The sequence below is a fragment of the Herpailurus yagouaroundi genome, unplaced genomic scaffold (assembly GCF_014898765.1).
Source record: "Herpailurus yagouaroundi ecotype Mexico unplaced genomic scaffold, PumYag 252, whole genome shotgun sequence".
NCBI lineage: Eukaryota > Metazoa > Chordata > Mammalia > Carnivora > Felidae > Herpailurus > Herpailurus yagouaroundi.
The window spans coordinates 631,338-656,525 of NW_024412469.1; the positions used below are offsets into that span (position 1 = coordinate 631,338).

Consider the following 25,188-nt stretch of genomic DNA (forward strand, 5'->3'; position numbering starts at 1 on the left):
TCCATTTTGAACCCAGACAACATTCCAGGAGGAATGACACTCGAGCAACCACATGGAGAAGTCTACATGGGCAAGAACCAAGACCCAGGTCAGCATACTCAGCTGCGCTCCCAGCCAGCTGCCTATCACTAATTTTCTGGCTATGTGAATGTGACTACAATGGACCTTCTAGCCATCCGCCCCAGTGGATTTCAACTGTCTACTCAACTCTCAGAGTAAGAAATAATAAATTGTTTTTTCAAGCCTCCAAGTTTTGGAGTGGGTGTTATACCACATGAGATAGATGAAATGACAGAAGAAATCTCTTACCTGTTAGGCTGGAAAGAGATTCGGTCATAGCCCGTGAGTTCACACAAGTCCTTCTCAAGCTCTCGGAAAAGTTGCTGATATCCTTGAGCTTGGTCCAGAGGCACAAACGGGTGGATATTTGCAAACTCCTTCCATGTAATAGGCTGAAGAGCAATGGGGGAGAAGACACATGCATATGTACATATTGTAATAGTAATTACCAATACTAACTTTAATGATGATGATGAGTATAGTAATAGCTAGCACAAAGAGTGCTTACTATGTGCCAGGCACTGTTTTAAGCACTTTAAATATATTCATTTAAACCTCACCACAATCTTAACAGATAAATACTGTTACTGCCATCATTTTACAAGTGGGTCACAAAAGCCCAGAAAGGGAACTTACACAAAAATATAAACTTTTTCTATCTTTTCAGGAACAAAATATATTTATATCCATGAAATCCAATGAGTTGTTGCAGGTAAGGTTTACTCAAACTCTTATACAGCACCTATATTATTCTGTCTTCATTGAGCAGAACAAGACATAAACCAAAGTAAATGGGGAAAACCTTTCTAATAACAATATAATATGATTTCCTTTGCCTGATGTCATTTGTTGTATGGAAAAAAAGGAAGATAGTTTTGCTAAAATGGATCCTAGCCTAGTAGAGATACTTACCAACTACATGATCAGGTTACAACAAATCTTCTGTTGATATAAGAAATAAATGAAAACTTCCAGTCTATACCCTTCTGGTATTTCTAGAAAGAAGGCTTAAGGTTCTGAATTCTACTGAGCATAATAAACTCCAAGTTGATAAAAGCTTTTTACAACGCAGATTTAAAAGGGGGAATAGGAGGGGCACCTGGCTGGCTCACTCAGTAGACATATGACTCTTAGTCTCGGAGTTGTGATTTGATCTCCACATTGGATGGGGAGATAACTTAAAATAAAATCTTAAAAAGTACACAAATAAATAAATAATGGGGGTAGGAAAGCATAAATACTTTAATATTAGTTAATTATTAATTACATATATTAATTTAATTAATAATGTTTATTTTAATTAAAAAAAATTTTACTCATAAATTTAAATGACCAAGTCACAATAAAACTAGGGTTTGTCCTGAGATTGTTGAATACCAGGTAAAGAATTATTTAGACAGTTACTAAATCACAGTCCCAGTAGCTTTCTCTAGTTATCCACTTATGTACAAGCTAGAACACTGCTCCTATTAAATTCCTTCCTAAGAAAAGTTTTTAAGAAAACCTCCTACTTACTGCGAGTTCAGATGAGCTGTTGAGCTTCATGGTGCAGGACCCCTTTAAGAAGCACATCCAAAATGTATCACATTAATAATTTCCTCTTATCCCTCTGATCTCCCGACATGGCCACCCCTTCATTCCTCTTGCAGCATATCAGCTGCAACCCAAAGAGGTGGAACCAGGCGTGAGATAGAAGCAGGAATAAAAGGCAACAATTACCAGTGGAATCATGCTGTGAACAAGGGAAATATCTTTGTTTTCCAATTTCTTCATATATCGGACAATGTTTGTTTCTGAGTGATAGCTATGAACACAAAACACATGATTTGGGCCATTATAATGAGCTAAGAGTCCATGCACATCCTCCTGAAAGATAAGACACACTGAGATCTACCTTCAAACTACAGATTAAATTGAGCCATAGCCAACATGCTAACAAAGTGTCAGAAGCAAGGACATAGAACCCCCACAAACCTCAGGGATGCACCAGGACAAGAAGGTTCCAGTGGTCAGGTTAGGAAGAAGAGGATGTTGAGTTCCTGGGTATGAACATCAGCCTGGCAACTATGCATCCAAACTCCCCTCTTCCTGACAAGTGGGTTAGGGGTTACAGTTCCAATGGAGCAGAGCCAGAAACAGGTGGCTTTGCCACAATCAGGAATGGAATCCTTATGGCAATGGTTTCTTAGTGAGCCATGGCTGAGCTACAAAAACCAGATCCATCTCACAGGTGGATTCAGAAGCCACTCTCTATTGTACTCCTGAGCCACAGTACACAATGCAGAAGTCTCACACCCAAGCAAACCTGTTAAACACTTGATGTGTGAGGAATGAGCTAGTTCTCTTGAAGGCAGTCCCTGGAATACCTCTCCGCTCCTCACCCATGCTTTCGGCAACCAGCTCCTGCATGGAGAGACCACAGAGTAATGGAAGGGAAGCAAGCCTTGAATTGCTCAGCATGCATTCTGACAAAGCACTGCAGATATACTACCACTGCCCACCTCCCTGGCATCTGTCATGGTTAGGTAAAAGGTATCAGGAGTCATGAATTGTGGCAATTGTCCAGAGCACTATTTTCAAAGTCTGTTGACCTCTGCCTTAGATAAAAAAGGAAATATGACAATTTTTATGCCCCCCACTGCACCAAAAAACTTCTCCTGCGTGTTCCTTGAGTAATGAAGCAAGTTGCAGGAAGTTATTTTAAAGTGCTATCCAAAAAAGTTATGATGATACCACTCAAGTAAGGATTCTCACTTGACACTGCTTTTGTCTTTGACAACAAGTTTAATAAAATACACGCACTAAAATGGGCGAAAGGGCAATCTCCTCAAATGAGGCTGAGAAAACTGGTATCCACATGCAAAAGAATCAAGTTGGATCCTTATCTTACAACATATAGGAAAACTCAAACTGAACTAAGAACCTAAATTTAAAAGCTAAAATTATAAAACTTTAAGAGAAAAACATAGGCACAAATCTGCATTACCTTGGATTTAGATTTTGGTTTCTTAAATACGACACCAAAAGCATGAGTAACATGCTTTTGAATAACAAAAAGAAAAAATAGAGTGGACTTTAATTAAAATAAACTTCTGCATATCAAAGGCACTATCAAGAGAGTTAAGAACTCACAGAATGGGAGGAAATGTTTCCATATCATATCTGATAAGGGTTAATATCCAGAATATATAAATACATGTCTTGTTCTTCATTCTGCCTCAGGCTGATAGTATAGCCATCTAGAGCCCTCAGTGGATACTTCATAAATATTCCTTAAATGCATGGAACAAATACCTGTGGTTAAATTTAATGCAGAATTCTAGACAGAATATGGCTTATTCAGTCCTATTTATTACTTAAGGCTTAAAAAAGAACAGTGTGATATCTCTTTGATGATTTATATTTGTTATCTAGTACTCTAGATAAGTCCCTTGTTAAAGAGTGCATAGGCAACCAGGACAGAACCTATTACTACTGACCACTTTCTTTTTCATCCGTGCAAGTGTAACCTTTCTCCTCACATGGCCCTGCAATTTCTTTGTTTCAGAAATCAACTCAGTCACACTATACTGTGTCTAGTTCTCAATATAATCCTTGGCCTCTAAGCCTTTATAGTTGCTTTTCCAAGTGTCTGGAACCTCTCCAGCCCCAGCCTCCTGGTCATTAACTGTGCCATCTTAGATTCACAGAGTCCTCAGAGCCTAACATACTACCTGCCATATATTAGGTGTTCAATAAATATGTTACATGAATGAGTATTTTCCCAGAATTGACATAACCAAGACACCAATGTCATGATTCCCCATTTGGGACAGTTTGAATTAAACACCATTAACCATCCTTCAAATTAGCTTGACTTCCAGTTCCTAGCTAGGGCCCACAGCAGTGACCACTAGCTATAGGGGATGGTCAGTGGCATAATTTTTAACAGCAGTCCACCCAGTTTCACACTTGGAATCACAAGAGGCACAGCTATCTTGGACAACACCTCAAATACTCATTGAGAGAAATGTATCTTCTTATTTTACTTACAGCAGATGACTCACAGCCAAAGATCCACAATAAGTCATCCAGATCTTTTTCACTCACTGTTTCATCAAGAGAAATACCAAGCTGCAGAAATGAAAATTAAAGGGAAAACATCAGCCCGAAACTCCAAGACCAGTGGAGAAACCCCAAGAGAGGTCAAAGGGAAGAAGGTGCTAGATAAAACTCTCAGTTGTTTCAAACTATCAGGGTGCCATTATACCCAAGTTGGCCCGTAGGTGAAGTTGACTAGACGAGTTTAGTTTAGTTTAGTTTAGTTTAGTTTAGTTTAGGTTTTATGAACCATTTCTGGACCCCAGCAGTCTCATGCCTGCAGGTCACCCCTACTGATGCTAGATAGACTTATCCTTTTCTTCCTTTAACTTACTTCATTATGGTGCTTATCACACCATACTGGGTATGATACTATACTTCAACAGTCATCCTGGGAAGAGTATTATGAGCAAAATATGTGCCTAGGAGTATCATACATGAAAACATAAAGTCTTAAGGAAAGCTAAGAATGAATTATCCTTTGAAGGTCACAATGTTCAAAGTTGGAAAACAAAATTGTTTGTAAGACGTAGATTGTGCCTAAAATTTAAATATTGGGTTTTTAAATAAAGAAGAAAATTTTTAGTGAGTAAAGTTATGAAATCTTAGAGAATATATAAAGAAATGGAAAAGTTTTACTTACCATGCCATCCTCAAAGAGCCGAAAATTGATTTGCCGCTGAGTGGCCCTGTCCAAAACCTCCTTCACTGAGCAGCCACACTGAATCTTCAAAGTGTCAAAGAACAATTCATGCTGGAGTTGATGTCCAGCTCGCTTGAGACCTAGATAAGATAGGAGAGCCACCAGTCCCCAACAAAGAAATCTGCTCCTCTGCTCTTGGCATTCCACAGAGAAATAAAGAGGTAAATTCTAACCACGGTCTATTTCTGGTCTTAGCCAGTGTTTTGGTAACTGCTTTTTTTTTGTAAAGAAATTAAATGCTTATTACTATAGTAGAGACTATTATGAAATAAATACATATAAAAAGAAAAATCACCATAATCACCATCTAGGAATAACCGTGGGTTACATTTTGGTGTGTATTCCTCTAGAACTGTAATGTATGTGTGTATGTGTGCATGTGTGATATATCATACATCTCTTTACACTTTAAAAAAATTTAATGTATCATGAATATTTTTATTTTCTACAGATCAATAACTATATCATTATTTTTAATGGCAGTGTAATATTCAAATGTATGCATGTGCCAGAGTTAATCAATTATTTTTGGACATTTAGGCTGTTTCCAAGATTGTGGTATTATAAATAATGTTTCAATGGACACCTGATTATTTCCTTTAGATACATTTCTAAGAGTAGAATTTTTGGTCCCAAATGTAGGCATATTTTAAAAGACCTCATAAAAGTTATACCAACATCAGCATTCTTCTTAATCTTTGCCAAAGTAATGGGAGAAACACTATTGTTTCAATTTACATTTCCTTAATAGTGAGGCTGAAATGTCATATGTTTATTGGCCATTGATTTGTACATGTATTTCTTCTAAAATTTGGGGCATCTGTGTGGCTCAGATGGCTCAGGTCATGATCTCACAGTTAACAAATTCGAACCCTGTGTCAGGCTCTGTGCTGACAGCTCGAAGCCTGGAGCCTGCTTCGGACTCTTTGTCTCCCTCTCTTTCTCTCTGCCCCTCCTCTGATCACACACTGTGTATCTCTCTCTCAAAAAATAAAAATATTAAAATAAATAAATAAAATAATTTATACTTCATGATCTTTGGTCATTTTTCTCTGAGTGATCATCCCTCTCGTTTATGGGGTTGAGGGATAAGAAAAATCCATATTAAAATTTTTAACACTCAGTATATCATAGATGTTGAAGTAATTTCTTATTTGACTTTTAATTTTGAATACAGTATTGGACATACAGTGAGTTTTCTATTTTACTTACTCAGGTTTATCAGTCTTGTTATGTTCGAAAGGTTTTAAACAGATAAATGACTCACCTTCAGACAGAATCAAAGTGGCATTATGTACCCTCCTAGCAATATGCTTCAGCCCATGAGAACCATGGTAGATTGCAAACATGGCAGCCATATTCGCCAAGAGAGCCTAAAACAACAAACAGCATTTAAGGAACCATGTTCAATAACATGATGGAAGACAATTAGTGGGAAGGAGTATTCTCTTGACTTGAAATGCCAAAATTAAAAACAGGGAGAAAACAAAATGATCTGCATTAACTATGAGAGGGGGAGACCATTCTCAACCTACCTGACTATCTGAGGGGCAAACACAACATCCAATATAGCCAGATCGAATTTGACGACTATAAAGGAGAAGGTTCATTGATGCAATATAAACATGTCACTCATAAGGGGAAGATCAGGCTGTCATTAAATATTGATGGGCAATATTTAATGTTGCAAGATGTGGAGCGTTAAAGTCATCAGGGAAAAAAAGTGATATCCAAGGATTTTATACTCAATCAGTTATTCAAGGATAAAACCAACAAGGAATTTTCAAATATATAAGAACTCAGGGGGGGCCCTGGGGAGTGTCCGACTTCAACCCAGGTCATGATCCCGTGCTTTGTGGGTTCAAGCCTCATGTTGGGCTCTGTGCTGACAGCTTGGAGCCTGGAGCCTGCTTCAGATTCTGTGTCTCCCTCTCTCTCTGCCTCTCTCCTGCTTGCACTCTGCCTGTGTCCCCAAAATAAATAAATATTAAATAAAAAAAAAAAACTCAGGGAACATATCTTCTGAGAACTTAAAGCACTAGACGCTGAATTTCAGCAAACCAAGAGATGAATAAGGATTATGTGGCAAGGTTCTACCAAATATGAAAATGAAAGATGCAGTGGAATAAAACCAAAATAAATTTGCAGGACATGTATTAGGAAGAGAAAATCAGAATCTACTGGCTATTTCCTCTCTGCTCATAGCAAGGTCACTTTCTAAAGTAAAGATATCTCCCCTTGACCATTGGCCTGAAGTTTCACAAAAATATTTACAGGGAATGGGGCGCCTGGGTGGCGCAGTCGGTTAAGCGTCCGACTTCAGCCAGGTCACGATCTTGCGGTCCGTGAGTTCGAGCCCCGCGTCAGGCTCTGGGCTGATGGCTCGGAGCCTGGATCCTGTTTCCCATTCTGTGTCTCCCTCTCTCTCTGCCCCTCCCCCGTTCATGCTCTGTCTCTCTCTGTCCCAAAAATAAATAAACATTGAAAAAAAAAATTAAAAAAAAAATTTACAGGGAAGTATATGTTTTTGTGTGACAGAAAATAGAAAAGAATGGCATTGCAATTTCTCAGAAATAAGGGACACAGACAACTCCAATGACGCTTCAGTGAGGAAGTCCTGCATGGGGAGCAAGGAAAGGCCCCACTGTGATGGCATGTAGGTCAGGAAGGAGGATAAAAAGAGAATGGTTAGGATGAGAGACCAAAATAAGTGACAACGAGGGGGAAAATGATGGAGGCCCACCTCCTGCTTCTCTTCCTCTTGTTCTTATCTTTATTGGCTTTATCATCCTAGATCCTGCCAATAAGCAATCTTCTAACCATGCAATATCATCCTTGCCCCCCAGGTAATTGGTCCAAAACCAAGTCTCAGACTCCGTCCCTACGCAGTCCACTCCATTCTCCCACAGCCCCTCCTATTTTACTGGTCTAGCACCTAGACTCTGATATTTCCAGTCCCACTAGTGACTTTTCTACTAATGTACAAGGTTAGCAGTTCAAGGGCAACTTCACAGTCAATCATCCTAGAGTGGGAAGAACACCTGAAAAACACAGTGCTTTAAAGTTGGAACATGTTCATTATTGGATCTAGTGTCAGGTGCATATTTTCTTTGCTAGGCTACTAGAAGGAATCCATGGGACCACTGGAAAACAAGAAACAGTTCACAAAAAATACTAGAAACTGAAACCAACAGTCAATAAAGAAAATGGAAAGGAAAAGAAAACATCTGAAAACAGAGAAATGGACTTCATTGGGCCAAAATTCCCCAAGAGAGTTTAAACTATCATATGGGACTCTATACAACAACTAGTTGTTGGGGCACCAGGGTAGCTCAGTCGGTTTAGTGTCTGACTTTGGCTCAGATCATGATCTCATGATCTCACAGTGAGTTCGAGCCCCACTTTGGGCTCTGTGCTGACAACTCAGAGCCTGGAGCCTGCTTCAGATTCTGTGTCTCCCTGTTTCTGTCCATCCTCTGCTTGCACTCTGTGTCTGTCTCTCTCTCTCAAAAATAAACATTAAAAAAAATTAAAATAAAAAAAAGAAAGAGAAATGTAGAAGCACTACAATACATTCCAGCTATGAAGAGGGCAAGTCAAACAATCCATGACACTGTGTATCTAAATGCTTATGACTACTACAGGAGAATTAAAACTCAGGCCTCATAATCACAAAATCCTCTGGAAGCCTCTCATTGTAACAGCTTTGTAGATGGTGGTTCATGTCCCTTTTCAATCCAGAGGTGATTCTTGAGTAGCCAACAAATTGATGACTAGTAAAATCATTTTTAAGGGCTCCTGGTTGGCTCAGCTAGTTGGGTCACTGACTCTTGATTTTAGCTCAGATCATGTCTCATGTTTTATGAGCTAGAGCCCCACATCAGGCTCTGCACTGACAGTACAAAGCCTGCTTGAGATTCTCTCTGCTCTTCCCCCACTTGCACTCTAGTGGTCTCTCTAAAAATAAACTTAAAATTTTTAAATCATTTTTAGAAATCTTAGAAAGGCATTAGAACTCCAAAGGAAGTTCAGACAAATAAAGACCGAGAAAACTTGAATTTTCTGGATAATCTGGATAAAGTTAATTAGTATACTTAAAGAAAGTAATTTTTAAAAAAAGGAGTAAAAAAAAGCTCATGATTAAAATTTGCTCAAGACTTTGGGAGGGAGGGGCCAAGATGGCGGGGCAGCGGGCTTCTCTCATCTCTGAAATGCAGCTAACCCTTTTGCACACCTAGAAAATTGATCTGAGGAATAAAACAACAATCTGCATAACTTAAGCTACAGGTAAGTGGCAGGGAGAGATGAACTGGGGGAGAGAGAAGCCATGGAGGGTAGGGAGATGTTTATGAGAAGAGAGAAGAGACAAAGGGGGGAGAGTACAGGAAAAGCACTCCCCCCAGAAGTAACTGGAGAGAAAAGAGAGAGTGGAAGAACCCTCAAGTGACTGAACAAGAGGAGAAAGGATAGGGTTGATACCATAAGGACTCTATAAACAGAGGAGAGCAGACTGGGAAATTCCTCAGCTCAATACCTGGTGGTGCTCAGCAGGAGGGGCGAATCTCCAGGAGCAGGCAGTGAGGTCCAAAGAGACAAAAGGCCACACAGGGAGAAGCGGTTCCCCTGCTAGGAGAGCATTTGGTAGAGGCCTTATGGTCTCCCCACAGGCAAAGATCCCAATGGACCCCGAAGAATAGTCACGTTTGCTGGCATTGGAGGAAAGATGCCAGGGGGTGGTGAAATCTGGTGCTGGCTAGATGTTCCGATTTACCATAATCCTTGAACCTTTACTGCCATGAAATTGCACGGACTTTTCTGGGGCAAGACAGCACCCAGCCAGAATTTTTCAACCTCTGCAATACTGCAATTGTACAAACATTCCCGGGAGCAAACTGGCACCCAGGCATTGCTTGCTGAGACCCTCCCCCAAAGGGTTGGAGTGGGCTCAAGCCACAGGGCCCTCAGAAATGAGGGGTATGGAGGGGCGCCTGGGTGGCGCAGTCGGTTAAGCGTCCGACTTCAGCCAGGTCATGATCTCGCGGTCCGTGAGTTCAAGCCCCGCGTTGGGCTCTGGGCCGATGGCTCGGAGCCTGGAGCCTGTTTCCGATTCTGTGTCTCCCTCTCTCTCTGCCCCTCCCCCGTTCATGCTCTGTCTCTCTCTGTCCCAAAAATAAATAAACGTTGAAAAAAAAAATTAAAAAAAAAAGAAATGAGGGGTATGGAAAGACAGTCCCAGCTGAGAAAAAATTTGGGAGGGAGGTGCCACCTGGCAGGCTGATGGCTTGGACATCAATATGTATTACAAACCTGTAATCATTAAGACCATATGGTACTGGCACTTGAACAGACACACAGATCAATGGAACAGAATAGAGAACTCAGAAATGGCCCCACACATGCATAGCCACCTAATCTTTGACAAAGCAGGAAAGAATATCCAATGGAATAATGACAGTCTCTTCAGCAAATGGTTTGGGAAAAACTTGACAGCAACATGCAGAAGAATGAACCTGGACCACAATCTTACACCATACACAAAAATAAACTTAAAATGTGGCACCTGAGTGGCTCAGTCAGTTAAACGTCCGTCATGGTCTCAGGTCATTATCTCACAATTCATAGGTTGGAACCCCGCATCGGGCTCTGTGCTAACAACTAAGAGCCTGGAGCCTGCTTCAGATTCTGTGTTGCCCTCTCTCTCTGCCCCTCCCCCACTCAAGCTGTCTCTTTCTCACTGTCTCTCTCTCTCTCTCCCTCTAAGAAAATAAATATTTAGGGGCGCCTGGGTGGCGCAGTCGGTTAAGCGTCACGATCAGCCAGGTCACGATCTCACGGTCCGTGAGTTCGAGCCCCGCGTCAGGCTCTGGGCTGATGGCTCAGAGCCTGGAGCCTGTTTCCGATTCTGTTTCTCCCTCTCTCTCTGCCCCTCCCCCGTTCGTGCTCTGTCTCTCTCTGTCCCAAAAATAAATAAACGTCGAAAAAAAAAATTAAAAAAAAAAAGAAAAAAAAAAAGAAAAGAAAATAAATATTTAAAAAAATTTGTTAAATAAATAAATAAAATAAACTCAAAATGGATGAAAGACCTAAATGTAAGACAGGAAGCCATAAAAATCCTAGAGGAGAAAATGGGCAAAACCTCTTTGACCTTGGCCGCAGCAACTTCTTACTTGATATGTCTCCAGAGGCAAGGGAAATAAAAGCAAAAATGAACCATTGAGACATCATCAAGATAAAAACCTTTTGCAAGGCGAAGGAAACAATCCTCAAAACTAAAAGGCAAATGACAGAATGGAAGAATATATTTGCAAATGACGTATCAGATAAAAGGTTAGTATCCAAAATCCATAAAGAACTTATCAAACTCAACACCCAAAAAACAAATAACCCAGTGAAGAAATGGGCAAAAGACACGAATAGACACTTATCCAAAGAAGACATCCAGATGGCAAACAGACACATGAAAAAATATTCAATATCACTCAGCATCAGGGAAATACAAATCAAAACCACAGTGAGATACCACCTTTTACCAGTCAGAGTGGCTAAAATGAACAACTCAGGCAACAACAGATGTTGGTGAGGGTGCAGACAAAGAAGAACCCTTTTGCACTGCTGATGGAAATGTAAACTGGTGCAGCCACTCTGGAAAACAGATGGAGGTTCCTCAAAAAATTAAAAATAGAACTACCCTATGACCCAGAAATTACACTACTAGGTATTCATCCAAAGGATACAGGTGTGCTGTTATGAAGGGGCACATGCACACCAATGTTTATAACAGTACTATCGACAAAAGCCAAAGTGTGGAAAGAGCCCAAATGTCCATCAAAGATGTGGTATGTGTGTGTGTGTGTATTATTACTTGGCAATCAGAAAGAATGAAATCTTGCCATTTGGAACTACATGGATGGAACTAGAGTGTATTATGCTAAGTGAAATTAGTCGGTCAGAGAAAGACAAATATCATATGCTTTCACTCATATGTGTAATTTAAGATACAAAACAGTTGAACATAAGAGAAGGGAAGCAAAACTAGTAAAATAAACAGTGGGACAAAACGTAGAGACTCTTAAATATAGAAAACAGAGGGTTGCTGGAGGGGTTATAGGTGGGGGAATTGGCTAAATGGGCAAGGGGCATAAATATGACACTTGTTGGGATGAGCACTGGGTATTATACATAGGGGATTAATCACTGGAAACTATTCCTGAAATCATTATTGCACTATATGTTAACTTACTTGGATGCAAATTTAATTAATAAATAAATAAATAATAGAGATACTCAAAATCATTAGTTATAAGGGAAATTCATATGAAATCCACATGAGATATCACTTCACAGTCACTAAGTCACCAGTAATTCTACTCCTCAGTATGTGCCTAAGAGAACTGAAAACATGACGCCACAAAATCTTGTACATCAATGTGCATAACCACTTTAGTCAAAATAGAATAAAGTGAAAACAACCCAAAGATCCATCAGTTGATGAATGGGTAAACAAAATGTGGTATGTCCATACAGTGAGATATTATTCAGCCATAAAAAAATGAAGTACTGATTCATACTAGAATATATATGAAACTTGAAATCATTATGCTAAGTGAAAGAAGCTAGGCACAAATGGCCACTTATTGTATAATCCCACTTATATGAAATGTCCAGAATGCAAAGACAGAAAGTAGATTAGTGGTTCTCAAGGGCTGCAGGGAAGATAAAAGGATGGAGAACAACAATCACTTCATGGGAACATGTTTCATTTTGGGATGATGAAATGTTTAGAAATGAATGCCAGTGATGGTTGCACAACTTTATAAAAATACTAAAAATCATTGAACTGTATACTTTATTTTTTGAAAAAATTTTAATGTTTATTTCAAGAGAGAGAAAGACAGAGCATGAGCAAAGGAGGGGCAGAGAGAAAGGGAGACACAGAATCTGAAGGAGGCTCCAGGCTCTGAGCTGTCAGACCAGAGCCTGACACGGGGCTCAAACCCATGGACTGTGTGATTATGACTCGAGCTGCAGTCAGACGCTTAACCCATTGAGTCACCCAGGTGCCCCAGAACTGTATACTTTAAAAGAGCAAATTTTTTTTTTTTTAATTTTTTTTTTCAACGTTTATTTATTTTTGGGACAGAGAGAGACAGAGCATGAACGAGGGAGGGGCAGAGAGAGAGGGAGACACAGAATCGGAAACAGGCTCCAGGCTCTGAGCCATCAGCCCAGAGCCCGACGCGGGGCTCGAACTCACGGACCGCGAGATCGTGACCTGGCTGAAGTCGGATGCTCAACCGACTGCGCCACCCAGGCGCCCCAAAAGAGCAAATTTTGGGGCACCTGGGTGGCTCAGTCGATTGAGTATCTGACTTCGGCTCAGGTCATGATCTCACAGTCTGTACTGGCAGCTTAGAGCCTGGAGCCTGCTTCTGATTCTATGTAGCCCTTTCACTCTGTTCCTCCCCGCTTGCACTCTGTCTCTCTCTCAGAAATAAATAAACATTAAAAAAAAATTTTTTAAGGGCAAATTTTATGGAAAGGTATACCTCAGTGAAAGAGCTGATGAAATGTAAATTATATCTGAACACACCTGACTTTAGATAAAAGTTAATGAAAAAATGGCTTGTGGTGGTAAAACCTAAGACGTAAGAAAACACAAAGAACATGATGCAAATTCAGAGATCTGTGAAATATCACAAGTATACAGAAGAATTTTTAAAAACAATTTAGTAACACACTTTCAGAGATTAAAGGAAAAAAAAAAATCTCTGTACCACCAACATTGCAAAGCAAGGACAAGTACAGTGTGGAGCCTGTCATACTCAAGAGGAAAAGGGGCAGCCTGAGAACACGATGCAGTTGCTTTAAGAAGCAGAGGCTGGGGCACCTAGATGACTCAGTCAGTTAAGTGTCTGTCTCGTGCTCAGGTCATGACATGATCTCACGGTTTGTGGAATCAAGTCCCACATGGGGTTCCATACTGTCAGTTTGGAACTTGCTTGGGATTCTCTCTCTCCCTTTTTCTCTGCCCCTCCCCTGCTCTCTCTCTCTCTCTCTCTCTCTCTCTCTCTCTCTCTCTCTCTCAAAATAAATAAGTAAACATTAAAAAAAAATCAGAAGGTTGGAGAAAATCAGAAGACAGAGAGCTCAAGGAGCATTTCCAAAGATACATCATCTCCTAACAAAAAAGAATAATTGCATCTTTATAGAGTGACACTGGAGTTATGGGCAACTGCTTCATACAACCAATTATGAAAAGAAACTCATGAAATGGAATAGACAATGCATAGCTGGAAGTTCTCCAGAATGAGAAAATTAAAATCAGAGAAGACAGAGTTGGGCTATCTCCAGGGCAAATATGACTTTAATAATTGCTGAAAAAGATAGACCTTTGTTCAGCCCAAGTTCACCTGTAAAATTAATTCCAAACATTGAAGCAGAAAACCCCTTGGGGTGCCTGGGTGGCTCAGTCGGTTGAGTATCCGACTTTGGCTCAGGTCATGATCTCACAGTATGTGGGTTCGAGCCCCTCATAAGGCTCTGTGATGACAGCTTGTTCAGAGCATACAGCCTGCTTCAGATTCTGTGTCTCCTCTCTGTGTCTCCTCTCTGTCTCCCCCTCCCCTGCTCATGCTCTGTCTCTGTCTGTCCCTCAAAAATAAATAAATGTAAAAAAAATTTTTTTTCTAAAGAAAACCCCTTAATTCACTTATAATCAGACCAGCATTTTTTTGGAAGAACATGGGCAGGAAGGGCAAGACAGGAGCAGTCAGCTGCAGAGGACAGAGAAATATTTAAGCAGATAATTCAACAAATGAAGGGTAAGCTACAGAAAGTAACAGCATCGTATAAAGTTCAACTTGCTATCAACAGAGGAAAAGTTTGTGACAGCCAGCTCCATCCTAAGATAATAGAAGAGCTCTTACCTGAAAAGAAATAGCCACCTTTTTTTAAAAAATGTATTTATTTAGAGAGACAGAGAAAGAGACAGAGAGCAAGCAAGGGAGGGGAAGGAGGTGCATGGAGAATCCTAAACTGGCTCTATATTGTCAATGCAGAGCCTGATGCAGAGCTCAAATTCATGAACAGTGAGATCATGACCTAAGTTGAAATCAAGAGTCAGATGCTTAACCAACTGAACCACCCAGGTGCCCTGAAGCAGCCACCTTCTTGAGGCAACAAATACAGGAAAACCTACTGAGGAAAGTATTCCAAAGACCAATAGCTATAGAAACAACTTTAATAATACCTTATCATCTACTGACCCTGGAAAGGGTTTCTAAAACCTGGTGGTGGTGCTTTGAGCCAATGCCCTGAGAGAAAAAACTACTGTACTGCCCAATGAGATATGGGTGAGATCTCTTTCTCTGACCCTGAATGGAGAAGATGGACCTAGAATGGATTGGATGCTCAGGAACCATCTTCTACCTAAGCCTAGAAATTGGCTGGGTCTCAAACACTGCTCCCTCTGACCTGAGTCCTGGGCAACTTCCAGGCTCATCAGGAACTTGTGAAGCTCCTCCTCTTTTATTCCATCCATTTCAAGAATGATTTTCATGAGCCCACAGTAAGAATACCACAAGACCACCACCAACTGGTCAGTCTGTACCATCCCCTCAAGCACAGTCACCTCAAACACTCTCACTTTGCTTCCTCACCACATTCCTGGAGGGCTTCCATTTTAGCCCTAAGAGAAGGTGCCCAATAGCCACCCATAATGGACCTGCCTATGGCCAAGATTACTAGAGACACTGAAGTATAAAGTATGTACATGGACAGAGCTCTAGGTAAATACATCATATTTTGGTTCTGACAAGATCACAAGGCTTCTCTACCAATAAGATCTCTCCATTTCTGGTGTGCACACTGGTCAGCAGGTGGTGAAGGAAAATTAAGTGAATGAATGAGCAGCTCATGTCTACAGATTATAAGGCATTCAGTGGGAAGGACAGTCATGTGATCTACCTGAGCTGTACAAATGTTGCTAGTAGCTTTGTCTCTCCGGATGTGTTGTTCCCTGGTTTGAAGAGCAAGACGATACACTTCTTTCCCAGTGGCATCTCTGAGCAGAGAATAAAACATCTAGTTAGCAAAGATAATCACTACACCAAGGGTAGTCACAAATAGACCTGCTTCTTTCCTTCCCAGCTTGAAGGGAACCCAGCGAATTTATTCGGCTGCAAGGCCATAAGGAAATAGTTACCAAGCCGTCCACTTCTAAATAGGACTACTAATTTTTAGTATGTACTTTGAGGGAGGGACCAAGGTATACACAATAAAGCTAGGAACCTTGAATGGAAACTTCCCAGGAATTACCCAGGCTAATATAATGATGGTGAATGTGGACTGAATTTAAAATTAAATTTAATGAAAAAAAATTAAATTTAATGAGAATTAAAGTTGACTATGAGCTTCTTGGCACACACAGGAAAAGGGGAAATATCTCACAAAGGAATTAATTTCTTCACTGGAAATCTAAAATAACTATACAGCTCTTAAGAAAAAGAATGTGCTGAATCACTAAATTGTACACCTGAAATTAATATTACACTGTATGTTAACTAAATGGAATTTAAATAAAAACTTAAAAAAAAGAATGTTAATAATCTTACCACCTATCTCTAAGAAAAATTTTCTTTCTTTCTGAATACAGTTAATAATTTGGATAACATGGAGCACCTGGGTGGCTTAGTCGGTTAAGGGACCTACTCATGATTTCGGCTTGGGTTGTGACCTCTTAGTCGGGAGATGAAGCCCCACAAGTAGGATTCCATGCTGAGTGAAGAGTCTGCTTGGGATTGTCTGTCCCTCCCCTGCTCGCTCACGCTCTCTCTCTCTCTCTCTCTCTCTCTCTCAAAATAAATACACATTAAAAGAAAAGTATTTGGATAAACACAAAGATTCAGCAGTCTTATCCTGTATTTCATCAAGCTCTGGGGTCCATTTTTCAGAACGGTAAGTTCAATATAAAAATCAGCAGACAATAATTAATATATTAAACTTTTATTAATTAGAATAGTCTCTACCTCATCTCATCTGTCAAGACACATCATTGAAAGAAACTAATGTAAGAATATTTGAAGACATTTATTTTTACACTGAAAAGCAAGGTGCCTCTTGCTATTATGTGATAATCCATGAGTATTTCAAAAATTCACATCATTCACTAATATAGACTATTCACTTAGGTTAGTAAGTCCAACCTCTATGAAAGGTCTAGTCTAAAAGATCATGCTAAATTTCCCCAGTAATGATCATGTCATTCATCTAAATTCTTAATCTGAGGAGCTTTATCAATGAATAGCACTTGGGAAGATACATTTGGAAATTACTAGCGGGGTGCTTGGGTGGCTTACTCAGTTGAGCGTCCAACTTCAGCTCAGGTCATGGATGATCTCACAGTTTGTGGGTTCAAGCCCCCAAGTCAGGCTCTGTGCTGACAGCTTGGAGCCTGAAGCCTGCTTCAGGATTCTGTGTCTCCCCCTCTCTCTCTGTCCCCCCCACCCCACCCCTGCTGGTGCTCTCTCTCTCTCTCTCAAAAATGAACAAATAAACATTTTTTAAAAATTCCTAGAATAAACAAGTGGCAGGCCTCTAGGATCACATTATGTTCATGATAATCTCTCACTATACTTGTATTTTACATAACTGTGTAGCATGATAATGCTTTTGAGAATGAAACTGGTCAGATAAAAAACACACCTAGAATATCAAGTCTTTCAATGCTTTCAACAACCTAATTTAATTCACTTATATGCCTTCAATACAAATATGTTATAAATTATTATATACATGGCCCAGGTAAATTTAGAGAGAAATCAACAACTTTTGTGATAAGAAGGAACAAAGAAACTAATAGTAACAATAAAAGGGTAGAAACATGAGCTGCTTTACCTTGTTACCCCCACCATTCTCCCAGGCATCATCCTCACCAAACTTTCTCTGACAGCGAAAAAGGCTGCATGTGGTCCGCCATAGCCCAGTGGCACTCCAAATCTCTGTGAGCTACCTAGTGCAATGTCTACACCAAATTCTCCAGGTGGCCTCAAGATACACAGAGCTAAAAGGTCAGTAGCACAGCAGACCAGGCTCTAAAGAGGAAACAAGAGAAAATGGACATGGTTGTTCCCTTCCCCTGAAAGAAATGGGAGAGTAGCAAATTATCCCCAATATAAGCAGACAGACAGAGGGTTGTTTCATGCCATTTACTCAATGATTCACTAAAAAATATTTACGGAGTTTTTACTATGTACCAGGAATTAGTTGGTGAACAAAACAAATTTGAAGGCAGGCAGGAAGGAGACAGTTTTACCATTCCAGGTGATACAAATATGGAAATTAAGACATATCCAAAAATCAATACAAAGTTGGGACAGACCTACGTGGACCCCCGCAAGGAGACAGCTGCCTACCCCCATCTGATGGGCCCTCTCCACGAGCTCTGTGAAATCTTCCACCTTCCCCTCAGTGTCTGGGTACTGGAACAGCACTCCACTAACATCTTTTCCACTGAAGTCCATTTCATGGGGTAATTTCAGCTCAATGAGAACTCCATTGTATCTGGAAAGACAGAAGACAAAGAACAATCATGCTTTTGGTTTTCAAAAGGAAATGAAACTCCGTAAAATTTGTTTTCAGTGATAGAGAATTCATATTCTGTGTCCTTCCTCGTTGCCACCACCCCCCCCCCCCAACTTCATCCAATACACACACACCCCCATCTCACACCTGACTGGTAACAATGCTTCACACCATCTCACATGCTGCCAACAGTCTGACTTCTGTTTCTCTCTTGTACCTTCCCTTACCATTCCCATTACCCCTTTCCTGCCAGAACCTTCTGAGAGGATCAGGAACATGGCTTCCTAGGACTAAAGAATCAATTCCTGCAATTACAGAGCTGTCTCACCAGGTCACCACCTTCACCCAGGATCAGCTTTAGATGAATGGAAAGCCATCAATTAAACAAAGAGAAAGACCTTCCTTAACCATCCAGTTTCAATCATATGTGAGAATACACCTTCTAAAGGGATGGTGGTATGGGGTTGGGGGAGATTGCCCAGCTCTTACAAGAAGAAAACAGGCGGCTCAGTGGTTTAAGTGTTCAGCTTCAGCTCAGGTCATGATCTCACAGTTTGTGAGTTCAATCCCCACATCAGGCTCTTGCTGACAGCTCAGATTCTAAAGCCTGCTTTGGATTCTGTGTCTCCCTCTCTGTCTGCCCTACCCCACTCACACTGTCTCTCTCTCTCTCAAAAATAAACAAGCATTTAAAAAACACAAAAGGGGCACCTGGGTGGCTCAGTCAGTTAAGCGTCCGACTTCGGCTCAGATCATGACCTCACGGTTTATGAGTTTGAGCCCCGCATTGGGGTCTGTGCTGACAGCTCAGAGCCTGGAGCCTGCTTCAGATTCTGTGTCTCCCTCTCTCTCTGCCCCTCCCATGTTAATGCTCTGTCTCTCTCTCTCAATAATAAATGTTAAAAAAAATTTTTTTTAGACACAAAAAAACAAGAAGAAAGCAAATAAACACACTGGCAAGTGATAGTTGTGCTGTTTATCTGATTGCAGCACTAAACAAATACAGTACACTTGCTTTAATCTATATCATACCACATCTAGGTTTAAGTGGATTCTGTATAAACTATGTTTGCAAGAATACACACAAAACCCTAATTGTGGGAGAGTTCCATTTTCTCCCTCTGCTTTGCAAACTCTGAAACATTGCTGAAATTATTTTAATATTTTAATTTTATTTTTACAAAAAGGAAACAAATAGCATGGTTACTCAATATAGAGCAGAGGTGGGGCACCTGGGTGGCTCAGTTGGTAAGCGTCCAACTTCAGCTCAGGTCATGATCTCACAGTTCATGAGTTCGAGCCCCTCTCAGGCTTTGTGCTGACAGCTCAGAGCCTGGAGCCTTCTTTGGATTCTGTGTCTCCCTCTATCTCTCTGCCCCTCCCTTACTTGAACTCTGTCTCTCTCTCAAAAATAAATAAAACATTAAAAATTTTTAAAAATAAATAAATAAAGCAGAGCCAACTAAAGTCACTCATGTGTTCTCTCAGTTCTGACACATTTTTCTTACCAGCAAGATCTCAGGAAGAAAGTGGGAAAGAAAGTAAAATTCAACAACTGCAATTTAAACCAGGTTCACTTCCAATCAGTTTGGAAGTAAGAAAAGAAACAACAGAGATGAGCATGATGCTATCCCTGAGTTCAAAAAATGAGTGAAATTAATTACTTAGCTCGAGTCTGGACCACAGCTATTGTCTGTGGGTGGCAACGGGGGTCAACCAAAAATTTCTTCCTCTTATTGTGTCTGTTGGAAAGAAAAATCACATTAAAAAATGCACATTAAAGAAATCAAAGTATCTGCTAAGAATGCAAAGCAAAGTTGGTACTTAGGGAATCTCTGAGCACGGTATAAAATATGAGGCATTAATTACAGTGGTTAGAATTCTACTGAAATCCAATTTGTGTGGTTAAAAAAAAAAAAAAAAAAACAGTTACCAAAAGGGAGTCACTTGTGCTAGGCCCATGTCACCAAACTGAGGCTTAATACATACCTGATTACAACCTTCCCTAGTAATATAATCTTACCTAGTCAGTCTAGAATTTCCTGGTAAGCACCAAAGAGGTAATTCACCTAATAAAACACTTTTTGTCTCCCAAAGGAAAGTGACCTTGCTCTAAATAATCCTTGTTTTGTTTCTTTAGGACTTCCTTCACCTACCTTTAAAAACCTTTCCCTTTCAAACTGGACAGAAACATGTAAAAGGATGAAACTGGACCACTTTCTTATACCATACATAAAAATCTATTTGAAATGGAGGAAAGGCCTAAATGTGAGACAGGAAACCATCAAAATCCTAGACGAGATTACGGGCAGTAACCTCTTTGACATCAGCCATAGCAACTTCTTACTAGATGGATTTCCTGAGGTAAGGAAAACAAAAGCAAAAATGAACTATTGGGACCTCATCAAGATAGAAAGCTCTACACAGCAAAGGACAAAATCAACAAAACTAAAAGGCAACCGATGGAATGGGAGAAGATATTTGCAAATGACATATCTGATAAAGTGTTAGTATTCAAAATCTATAAAGAACTTACCAAACTCAAAACCCACAAGACAAATAATCCAGTGAAGAAATGGGCAGAAGACATGAACAGACACTTTTCGAAAGAAGACATCCAGATGGCTAACAGACACATGAAAAGATGCTCAACATCACTCATCGTCAGACAAATACAAAATAAAACCATAATGAGATACCACCTCCCACCTAGCAGATTGGCTAGAATTAACAACACAGGAAAGAACAGATGTTGGTGTGGACACAGAGAAAGGGGGACCCTCTTACACCATTGGTGGGAATGCAAATTGATGCAGCCACTCCGGAAAACAGTATGAGTTTCCTCAAAATGTTAAAAATAGAACTACCCTATGATCCAGCAACTGCACTACTAGATATTTACCCAAAGGATACAAAAATACAGATTCAAGAGGATACATGCACCCTAATGTTTATAGCAGCATTATCAACAATAGCCAAATTGTGGAAGAGACCAAATGTCCATTGACTGATGAATGGATAGTGATACACACATGCACACACGGGCAGGCACAGGCACACACACACACACACACACACACACACACACACACACACACGAGCATGCACAATGGAATATTACTTGGCCATCAAAAAGAATGAAATGTTGTCATTTACAACAATGTGGATAGAGCTAGAGAGTATTATGCTAAGTGAAATAAGTCACTAGGAGAAAGATAAATACCATATAATATTACTCATATGTGGAATTTAAGAAACAAAACAAATGAACATAGAGGGGGGAAAAGGAGGAAAATCAGGAAACAGACTCCTAACTATAGAAAACAAACTGAGGGCTGCTGGAAGGGAAGTGGGCAGGGGGATGGGTTAAATAGGTGATTGATACTTAGGAGGGCACTTGTTGTGATGGGCCCTGGGTGTTGTATAACTGTTGAATCACTAAATCCTACACCTTAAACAAATATTACACTGTACATAAACTAACTGGAATTTAAATAAAAACCTGAAAAAAGAAAATTAAATCATTGAGGTGGGGGGTGGGGGAGAAACCTTTCCCTTCCTGTAGCCCTTTGGTGCTCCGTTCTACTTTATTTATCTTTATTGAATAAACATCTTTAAATTTACTCAGTTGAATCGGGTTTTTTTTAACACCAATCTGATCCATTTAGCAAAATCAATCTTAAGTTGGTTTAAATTTTGAAAAATATGCTAGGAGTTAAGAGAAATAAAAACAGGGTAGCAATTGGGTGCAAGTTGAAATAAAAAACTGTTTTCTTTTTTCTTTTTTTTCTTAAAAAATTTTTTTTAAATTTTCACTTATGTTTGAGAGAGAGATGCACACAAAGCATGAGAAGGGAGGAGTAAAGAGAAGGAGACACAGAATCTGAAGCAAGCTCCAGGCTCTATGATATGGGGCTCGAACCCATGAGGCATTAAATCATGACCTGAGCCAAAGTTGGGACGCTTAACCGACTCAGCCACCCGGGTCCCCCAAAACTAACTCTTGAAATAAAAACATCTGAGAATTTTACTGCCAAAGAAGCATTTAGAGATTGTCTAAACCAAATGTCGTCATTTAGCAGAGATGAAAAGGACTGAGTTAAGTTGTGACATGTACAGCACCACACAGCTCCTAAAGGACCCAAATCCTGGGAGTTTTCTAACAATTCATGATTTCAGGAAATCAGACTGATAGGGATTGTTAAAAAGAAAACCATAGGCCCAAAATGGTATTTCTCGGGCCAAGCCCAGTCACCAAACCAAGGCTTAATTACTAACCTAATTGCAGTTTCAACCTCCTCCAGAAATTTAGTCTTAACCTGTGAATCAGGAATTTTCAGGTAAGTGCAAAGGTGATCTGTCACAGGGGTGTTCTCCATCCACCAGAGGCTAGATGAGGTCATCTGCAAATAATAAGACCCCCTTACCTCCTCCCTAAAGGGAAGGTGATCTTGCCTGGATTCTTTACTTTTACTTATCATTTTCTTGCCCTACCCTGCTTTCCATAAAAAACAAAAACCTTCTTGTACAACTCCTCAGGGAGCCTTTCTACCCTTTAGATGGAACATTGCCCCATTTATGAATTGTTTAATAAAGGCAATTGGATCTTCAAATATGCCCAGTTGAATTTGGTTTTTAAAACAGGATACATAACAGTTCATGTATCATGAGCACATCTGGGTGAAAAAGGTGGGAAGCGCATATATATTGTGCTTTTCATTTAATTTCCCAGAAAGGTACACAATGACCAGTTAACAACAGTTTTCTCAATGGAACAGGACTGCGAAACAGCAGGTTTCACTTCATTATATTTTCTACTGTTTGCATATTATTTCCACTCTTAACAGGTATTTTTATAATAAGCATAAGTTAATAGAAGAATAAGTAGAGTTGGGGAAATACAAAAGTGATTAATTACCCAAAGCACAATGCTCTTCACAGTGTGAATCTAAGTAAATCGAGAGAAGAGCCATCTGAGCCTAAATGACCTAAGATGGAAACAAAAAAAACTGCTATTTTAAAGAACATTTTCCTGAAGACAAAAAGCACAAGGCTGCTTTTCAAGGGTATAATTAAACGCAGGCCCGAAGGTATGAGACTGAAGAGAGAGGAAGCAAATCAAGCATTTACAGAGTAGTAGGTCATTAACTCAAATCAGTTCGGGACAGAACCCCTGAACCATCAACCAGAAAGACCTCAGCTTCTCCAAGTGTGAAATGGAAGCCCTTACCTAGAAAGAGAGTCAGGGAGGAAAATGAAAAGGCAGCACAAAGGTGGATGAGGAAGACAAAAATATGAAAAGCTGAGAATAGAGAGGTATTCCTTTTTGGCTGTCCTCCCAGGGTAAGGAGGAAGAGCCTGAGCCCACCCCTAGGGCTGCTTGGGAAGCAGAACAGCCTGTGGCAGGATATTTAGACATTTCCATACCTGGTAAGCGAGTTTGGAGTTCACTACTGCAATGTTATGATGTATAAGAAATACATATTTGGTCATTCAGAATTGAGTTGAATTCTTGGACACCTGCCTCTGTCCAAGAATCGTTTGTTGGTGTGGGGGAAACTTCCATGCACACAGAACCAATTTAACCATCCCTTAAGTCTGTGGAAGCCAAGAAAGAGACTTACATGAGCATTCAGGGCCAGAGGCACAAAACCTCACAGACACACCAGTGAATGTGGGCAGATTTCCCCACCAGATGACATCTACATGAGAATTCTACCAGTAAGGTAAGCTCAAATGTACTCACAAGGCAAGAAGCAAAGGAAGGTGGAAACTGGAGAGCAATTGTTAAGTATATACCATGACCCGGCAATTCTACTTCTAGAAATGTGTCCTCAGGAAATAATCGGAATCTTTGACAAAATTGATTCTAAAGATGTAAAAAATAACAAGAACATTAGTAACTGTAAAAGATAGGATTAAAATACGTGTGAAACAATAGAGGTGAGGTTACATAAATGATGGTATTTCCATACAAGTGAGTACTATCATGTAGTCAATAAAAGCCATATCCTAAAAAGCTGACTAAAGAAATGGGGGGAACGTTCACCATATATTGTTAAATAGAAAAAGAAAGCAGGCTATAAAAATTATATACAACCTAAAACAATATGCTTCATGAAAGAAGGTAATATTTATGTATTACAATACAGACTGCCAGTTCCTTTGTAATATCCATTCTCTCCTGAACCAATAGTAACAGAATCCCAATATGTAAGGGGGCAGCAATGTGCCCATCTAGTGAAAACCACATTTCTCCAGGCCACTTGTAGATAGATGTGCTCAATGAAGAGTAAAGTTGCTGAGTTGGGGCTTCCAAAAGTTGGGGCTTCTTTAAAGTGCAGCGTTGGTGGTATAGTGGTGAGCAGAGCTGCCTTCCAAGACTCTTTAAAGAGGGCTTATTTAGCTAGCAGCACCCTTTACACTGCCCCTTTTCTTCTTTCTGGGTACAGAGGTCATGGCGAAAGCCCCAGCAGTCATTTTGTGACCATGAGGACCAAGACCTCACGCTGAAGATGGTATAGAGCAAGGAGCTTGATACTATCTCAGAATTGCTGTAACATCCCTGAACTTAACACTATGTAAGAGGACAAATGTTTTTCTTCTGTAATGTAAAACTGAACAATAGTGGCTTTAAAAAGTAGCTTTTTTAGGGACACCTGGGTGGCTCAGTTGGTTAAGCATCCAACTCTTGGTTTCGGCTCAAGTCATGATCGCACAAGTCATGAGTTTGAGCCCCACATTAGGCTCTGAACTGAGAACAC

General features: G+C 40.1%; 1 protein-coding gene across 2 annotated transcripts in view; it reads right to left on the reverse strand.

The window, feature by feature from the left end:
- Nucleotides 1-25,188, reverse strand: part of GLDC (glycine decarboxylase) — a 103,858-nt gene that overhangs the window by 41,258 nt on the left and 37,412 nt on the right. For both annotated transcript variants that reach the window (XM_040460877.1, XM_040460878.1), the window contains exons 5-15: nucleotides 20,089-20,166; nucleotides 18,256-18,403; nucleotides 17,738-17,934; nucleotides 15,809-15,905; nucleotides 6,111-6,216; nucleotides 4,784-4,923; nucleotides 4,093-4,173; nucleotides 2,366-2,463; nucleotides 1,780-1,864; nucleotides 1,576-1,617; nucleotides 310-452 (exon numbers count right to left, since the gene is read on the reverse strand). In XM_040460877.1, the coding sequence (XP_040316811.1) occupies nucleotides 310-452; nucleotides 1,576-1,617; nucleotides 1,780-1,864; nucleotides 2,366-2,463; nucleotides 4,093-4,173; nucleotides 4,784-4,923; nucleotides 6,111-6,216; nucleotides 15,809-15,905; nucleotides 17,738-17,934; nucleotides 18,256-18,403; nucleotides 20,089-20,166 (1,215 nt within the window). The remainder of the gene's footprint in view (nucleotides 1-309; nucleotides 453-1,575; nucleotides 1,618-1,779; nucleotides 1,865-2,365; nucleotides 2,464-4,092; nucleotides 4,174-4,783; nucleotides 4,924-6,110; nucleotides 6,217-15,808; nucleotides 15,906-17,737; nucleotides 17,935-18,255; nucleotides 18,404-20,088; nucleotides 20,167-25,188) is intronic.